The sequence below is a fragment of the Phocoena phocoena genome, chromosome 4 (genome assembly GCF_963924675.1).
Source record: "Phocoena phocoena chromosome 4, mPhoPho1.1, whole genome shotgun sequence".
NCBI classification, from domain to species: Eukaryota; Metazoa; Chordata; class Mammalia; order Artiodactyla; family Phocoenidae; genus Phocoena; species Phocoena phocoena.
In genome coordinates, this window is record NC_089222.1 from 80,792,602 (window position 1) to 80,799,823 (window position 7,222).

Consider the following 7,222-nt stretch of genomic DNA (forward strand, 5'->3'; position numbering starts at 1 on the left):
AAGGGCAAGCCATTCAAAAAATACCAGGTGTACACAAAAATCTGTGTGGGAAGTTACTTATCCCAATGGTATTTATAGTAGTGGAAAGTAAGAAACAGCCTGAGTCCTAACAAGAAAGAAATAGGTAAGTTATGGTATAGCTACATGAGAATACTATAGTACCTTTTAGAATTGTTGCTGAAAAATATTTAATGCCATAAGAAAAAGCTCAATATATACATGCTACATAACCACACACCCAAAGTTAAAACAGCAGTATACAAAACAGTTTATACTGTATGAGGCTAAACATATAAAAGAAAAAGTATAAAGTCTGTGCACCCAACTGTAAAAATTATAAAAATGATTATTTCCGGGTAGTTTCTATTGTCGTGATTTTTGGTAGTTTCCTATTCTACAGTGAATATATATTGCCTTTGTGGGAAGAAATTAAAGAGCTTCCCAGATAATGAATTTACTGTCAGCAAAGTCCCTATTATATTACATTCACTCTGATGAATCATGACTATTTTACTAACACAGTTATATGATCTGATCTTAGGTGGCTTCTGTGGTCTCATTTTCATACTCCCTTTTTTCTACAGGTTTGGTGTTTATGTTCCTCTCTGCTGTTTCCACCAAGATAGTAGAGCTCATCTTCTTCTTGCAGACTATAACTACATGGTTCAGCACCAGGCGGTAGAGGAGAGTGCCTCGACTGTGGGTGGCTTGGCCAAGTCCAAAGACTTCCTCTCCTTATTGCTGGAGTCTCTAAAAGAACAGTTTAATAATGCCACACCCATCCCCAGCCACAGCTGCCCCCTGTCTCCAGACCTCATTCGCAATGAAGTAGAATGTCTGAAAGCAGATTTCAACCACAGAATCAAGGAAGTTCTCTTCAACTCTCTCTTCAGTGCCTACTATGTTGCATTTCTCCCCCTGTGTTTTGTGAAGGTAAGTGGTTACTTGCTTTTATGTGCTTCCTGGATTTGTGTGTGAATGACATAAACTGGGTATTTCTTATTTAATCCCCCTTTTCTCTGTCTCCCCTTTGGCAGCCTGGATGGTGGAGTTCGGCTGCATCTGGAGTGCACTAATACCTGGTTGGTGGATAGATATTTCCATATCTGTGATGCACCCGTGGTGGTCCCCTCTTTTTTTCTTTTCTTTCTTCTTTTTTTTTAAGATTTTTTTTTCCACCCAGTTTCTGGGGAGGATAAACTTGTACTTAGAATCCGTATGTGGTAGCTTAAGAGGACTGAGGTTTCAGTAAAATTCAGCCTACCATGGTTGATCTTATCATGGTTATCACGAGTTTCCTTGAATTTAATCTAACCTTTAAACTTTACTTTAGTAGAAAAGAAAAATGGTCTGGATGTCACTTGGGCCCAAAATCTTTTGGGTCATTTCAGTGCCCTTCCTTCACCCATTGAGAAGCATATCTGCAGCTGGAGTGGTCATTCGCAGAGAGCATTCACTTCTAGAAAGGAAGCACTTAAAGTATAATCGCCTCTCCCTCCCAACCCTAACTCATACAGCCAGAAAGTCAGGTTGAAGGATTTTGGAGGACTCTGCTCTTGAACTTTCTGCACAGACAGGAGGACAACAAATGCATGGGTGACTCAGAGTGGCATTTGTCTGCAGGGTGTATGTACACGCACCATCCCTGCCTTGTTGCTCACCAGTACATGGATCATTTCTCTCTCTTCTGATCTCTTCCAGAGTACCCAGTACTATGACATGCGCTGGTCATGTGAGCACCTCATTATGGTGTGGATCAATGCTTTTGTCATGCTCACCACACAACTGCTGCCATCCAAATACTGTGATTTGCTACATAAATCAGCTGCTCACCTGGGCAAGTGGCAGAAGCTTGAACATGGGTCCTACAGCAATGCTCCACAGCACATGTAAGTAGGTTAGAGGATAAAACCATTTAACACCTTTTTACATGCTGCTGATCATGTTTATTTGCTTTGTATGTCACTCTTGTTCTTGGCTTTGAACACTTAAGTTTTAGTTTTTGTCCACGTGGGTGCTTATCATCCCTCTAAACTGAACGCAGGGGATATTAACTCATTTCCACCACCATCCCCAGTCCCTCCTTAAATGCCTCCTACCTTTCAACTACCCAGTCACTCTAGAATGTGTAATTTATTTCCCAAGCTATAATCTTGGAGTTTTCTTTTCAGTCCTAACCCTTTGCCCAAATTCAAAGAGTCATGACATATTTTTAATTTTCTTTAGAAGACTGTGAGATTCATCTTCTCATCTTCATTGCCACAGCTGAATAGCTGCTAGATAATTGTCTTATACTTAGGCAGCTGGAATTTGCTTCTCTCATCTTTTCTTTCTAATAAATGTAAATTTGTACTAGTGATTTTCCTAGCCCGCATTTTATTTGTTTATTTATTTTTGCTTTTTGGGTTTTTTGTTTTGTTGTTGTTGTTTTAGCCTGCATCTTTAATTGTGTTTTTCTTTTCTTCCTAAACTCACTAATGAATGTTGCCCTGCTTTTCCTAAATTTGAATGAAAACTGTCCCTAAGTGAGTTCTTTCTGAGTATTCCTCTCATTGTGTCCCCCTATTAGTCATTTCTCTGCATGATCCCTGTGGTCCAGAATGACTGACTTTAGAACCCTTTTATTCACTTGCTTCTGAGCCTTTCATCATGCCTCTCTCTCAGACCTGGACCATCTTCATCTTCCTTTTATAATTTGAACATTTCACAAATTTCATCACCTAGAAATTCTTTCCTAATTAAGGGGGACAGATTGAGGTGACATTCCCTTCCCCCTCCCCCTCAGAGTGCTCCCTTCAATTATTTGCCTTGATGTCTGATACAGATTAGCACAGGCCTTCAAGCCCAGGAACTGAAAGAGATTGGGCCAGGCTGAAAAGAAACCCGACTGTGGGCAAAGGACAAATTTCAATAAAAATTGAAAATACAATCCACAGTACTAGTACTGTACATCTTCAGGCTCCTGATGGCACATGGCCATGAGGTGTATCATCATTTTAATGCTGGTAAGTGTGAGCAAGGCCGACGGAACATTTTCTGAACTGGGAAAGCTTCAGGGTGCTAGAATTTTTTTTTTCTTTAACATATTTAAAATGCTGTCCCAGTTCTTACCCTAGGAAACTAACCTTTCCAAAATCAGGAAGAGATGAATTAACTTAGATTTTTTAAAAAGCTTAACCTGAAGATCCCCATCCCCACCCCAACTCCATTACGTTGGTGCTGGAAAGAATGAAGCTTCTTCCATAACTTCTTTTTCCTAGAGAAACCTCTATAAAAAAAAACCAAGAAAGTGGTAAAAAGAAAAGTCTGTGTGTCGGTACCTTGTGTGTCTCTGTGTTCTTCTGTATAGCTTCTCACATATATGAAGCATTTGAAGTGTGTGATAAATGAATAGATTTTCTGTAGCTTTTTGGGATGTAATTCTGCAGTAAATGTCATGCTAGTTGGATAATGTGTGAATTTCTCCACTACTCTTACTACCATCCACTCTCTCTTCTTGTTTGTTCCCTCTAGCATTTCCACCAATAGACTCTACTCACTTGGGATTGAGGTGACAGTCCACCTGCTTACACTGGATTTTCTGGCTCATAGATGCCTTCCTTACACGTTTATTTCTGCTTGTTCTCCTAAGCCTCTTAAGTCCTTTGACACTGAGTTAACTTTGCAGTTTCTCTCTACTATATAGCAATGAAGTTATAATAAATCCTTTTTGACTGCTTCCAGTTTGACCATGGAATTACTGTATTTTCAGAATTCAGGCAGATGAAGCCTTGAATACTTAATCCTTTCCATAGAAGTATAGCTGGCCTTGCCAGACACTGTCTTATCTGTAATTGCCAATAGGCTAACATTGCATTTCTTTCTCCCTTAGTTGGTCAGAAAATACAATATGGCCTCAAGGGGTGCTGGTGCGACACAGCAGGTGCTTATATAGAGCCATGGGGCCTTACAACGTGGCAGTGCCTTCAGACGTATCCCATGCCCGCTTTTATGCAAGTACAGCTTATTTCTTTTCAAACATAAGCTTAGGAGTAAGTGTTAGGAGGTTACTCTGTGTGTAAGCATCTAGCACAGTGTGTAGCACATACTAGGAAATTAAGACAGGGTAATTATTTTACTACTATAATGACCTCTGTCCTTTGGAAATATCTTCTGAAGGCAGATTGAAGGTGAAAATACCTATTTCTCAATTTTAATAGCTTGACTGATTTCTCTAGTTACACTGGAATTTGTTGAGTCTAGTATTACTTGAAACAAGTACACAGTTATTTAAGACTTCCATTTTTAATCTTACAACTTTTATTTGCAGTAGTTTGGTTTAGTGGTGTCCTTATTATAATATATCTGTGTATCCTTAAGCAATATTTAATATAGTAATAATGTGATGGTTTTATTTTTTGGTATTTGTCATATGTATCATCTCCTTAAAATACTTTGACTTCCCCTTTGAAACTCAGGCAAATGCCATGATCTGTGGCCTTTTACCTTCTCTTGGATTAAAAGGAAAAAAGGCTTAAAAGTTTAAAAGGAAAAAGCAGTAGACACCCACTAAATCCAGCTTCTGTTCCATTTGAATTTACACCTTGGGTTATGTTCTATTTGATCTTTCACTTTTCCAGAAATTCTGGCTCTAGGAGGCAAAAGTATTTACTTATAAGAGAAAGGCCAGCTGATTGATGGGAGAGGGGAAAAGAAGGTACATGCAGGGAACTGTTTTTAGTAAAAATGTACCTAGTGCAGTGCATTGCCTTTGAATGGAGAGCATATTCTGAAAAAGAATTGGAGATTTTATTTATTTTTTAGATGCTTGAATCCCTTTCTCCCTCCCATCACTCCCAGTTCCTTATGAGGGTACTTGGATTTCCTGGTTCTGCGGGCGTTTGCTACTAAGGGCCTTTTAATTAAATACTGGAAACTTGCATCAGGGCGGGATGCTTATAAATAATATGGTAGGGGAGGGTGGGGCAAGGTGAAAGGCCTTTGAATGAGGGAAATACCGTAATCTCCTAGACTCCTGTGGGATTGCCTTAAGATGGAGGAGTGGACTTAGGTTACAACTACATAAGCATTTGGTTTCTACACAGAATATTTAATTCAGCCAGCTGAGTTCCACAGGCCATTAAGGACATCTGTTGGCTCTTGCAGTCCCCTGGAAACCTACAGTAACCAGATAGTTTATTAAAATTTTCTGCTTGAAATATAAGTATTTTCCTTGCTAGTGTTGGACAGCTGAAGCATCAGGTGGAATCCATAGAAGAAAGATTAAGGAAATTAACTTGTTACTGATTTTGCGTGACCAAAGTAAATCAGTGCTTCCCAAAGTGGTCGTTGGGTCACTTAGAGTCAGAATCTCTGAAGGATCCTAGGAATTTGCAGCATTTGCATATTTGGAAATGATTCTTAGGCACACTGTTTAAGAACACTCACTTAAAATGTGCCTATTACCTGTAGCTCTGGCTGTCCTCACATTTTTACTCTTTCAGTTTATAGCTTACTTGCACATTTAATTATAATTGCCACAGAATCTGAAATTGCCTAATTTTTTTTTTGAATGTTAATTCTGAGCCAATTTTATACATGATATTACTGGATATCATGTAATAAAACCCAGGTAAACATGTTCTTCCTCCCGCAGAAGGATCCTGAGAACCCAGTTACCTTTCAGAGCTGTCATGATGATTTGGTTTATTCTCAGATTCGAGTCCTGAGGTCTAAATTATTCTTTTAGATCTGATATACTACCATTATCACAGTTTGCATTCTTTGGCCTCTATCTTCCTATTCATAATACATTTTTATTAGTCAACCGGGATTTAGCCTCTTAGACTGAAGAATTTGGTGGGAATGAAAACAGGTCTGTTTTTAGCCAAACTCTAATTCTGACTAATTTTTCCCTCCTTCCTCATTGTTCTGTCTTTGTTCACCCTACTTATCAATACCCAGAAAAACTGAACAAAATAAAACAGACAGCATGGTGGGTAACAGTTTAAGAAAAAAATTAAGAAATTACTGTATTGATATTTCAACTTATATTACCACTGCTCCCTGCAGACTTGTCTAGTGTAGGTGTTTATGTCTTAGACCAGCCCACAAACTAACAATGATTTTTGTATTTTTAAGCGGTTACATTTTAAGTGGTTATGAGTTACCTACATATAATATCCTCAGTTTTTGTCTCTTGACTTGAGAGTCTAAAATATTTCCCATTTGGTCCTTTATCCAGCCCCTGTCTTAGATAAATAAATATACTTTTTGTTATCTCAAATAAAATATATACCTAAGATAAAATCTAGGAAAAATTTTTGAGGCAGAGTTCTTTGGGATATAATCCCTTTTCATGTCTCGGGGTGTTGAAATAAAATGTATTTCATTATTACTTGAGCAAAAAAGAAAGGGTTTGGGTCTCTATAGCAAGAAATAGCCTGATTGATACTCAATAAGCAGATCTGCTTGTTAGTGCACATAGGAGCCTGTAAATATGAAATGATTTTAGAAGAAAAATGTGAGAATAACTGCAGTCTTTTCTATGAAATAACATTTTGCTTTTTAACTTCCTTACAGTTCCTGTTTCATCGTCCATTAAGGCTGTTAAATCTGCTTATCCTTATTGAGGGCAGTGTTGTCTTCTACCAGCTCTATTCCTTGCTGCGGTCGGAGAAGTGGAACCATACACTTTCCATGGCTCTCATCCTCTTCTGCAACTACTATGTTTTATTTAAGCTCCTCCGGGACAGAATAGTATTAGGCAGGGCATACTCCTATCCACTCAATAATTATGAACTCAAGGCAAACTAAGCTGCCTCTCAACAGTGAGGGAGAACTCAGATAAAAATATTTTCATACGTTCTATTTTTTTCTTGCGATTTTTATAAATATTTAAGATATTTTATATTTTGTATACTATTATGTTTTGAAAGGTGGGGAGGGCAAGGGACATTAAATGTATCCATAAACAAGATGATGTGATCTTTCCTGTGTTAGTATATCTGAATAATATACAGAGGAGAGGTGTGCCTCTCCAGTAAAGAGATTGATTTGTTTGTATGGCTCTGGAATAACTTATTCACTTATGAACACATCTCATATATCACTTGACACAGTACCTTTTGTGTGTCTACTTGCCTTCTAGTCTTTCTCATTATCTTTAGTCCTTAGCTGGCCTTATTGCTACAGAAAGAGATCAGTGGAGTTGCTTGACAGCACTCATTGTCTTTTTTTTTCT

At 38.2% G+C, this 7,222-nt stretch overlaps 1 protein-coding gene across 1 annotated transcript in view; it reads left to right on the forward strand.

The window, feature by feature from the left end:
* TMEM39A (transmembrane protein 39A) overlaps positions 1 to 6,956 on the forward strand; it is a 31,103-nt gene extending 24,147 nt beyond the window's left edge. Inside the window, exons 6-9 of the mRNA XM_065876326.1 lie at positions 585 to 933; positions 1,702 to 1,889; positions 3,872 to 3,992; positions 6,562 to 6,956. Coding sequence (XP_065732398.1) covers positions 585 to 933; positions 1,702 to 1,889; positions 3,872 to 3,992; positions 6,562 to 6,795 — 892 coding nt within the window. The 3' untranslated portion in view covers positions 6,796 to 6,956. The remainder of the gene's footprint in view (positions 1 to 584; positions 934 to 1,701; positions 1,890 to 3,871; positions 3,993 to 6,561) is intronic.
* The last annotated feature ends 266 nt before the right edge of the window (positions 6,957 to 7,222 follow it).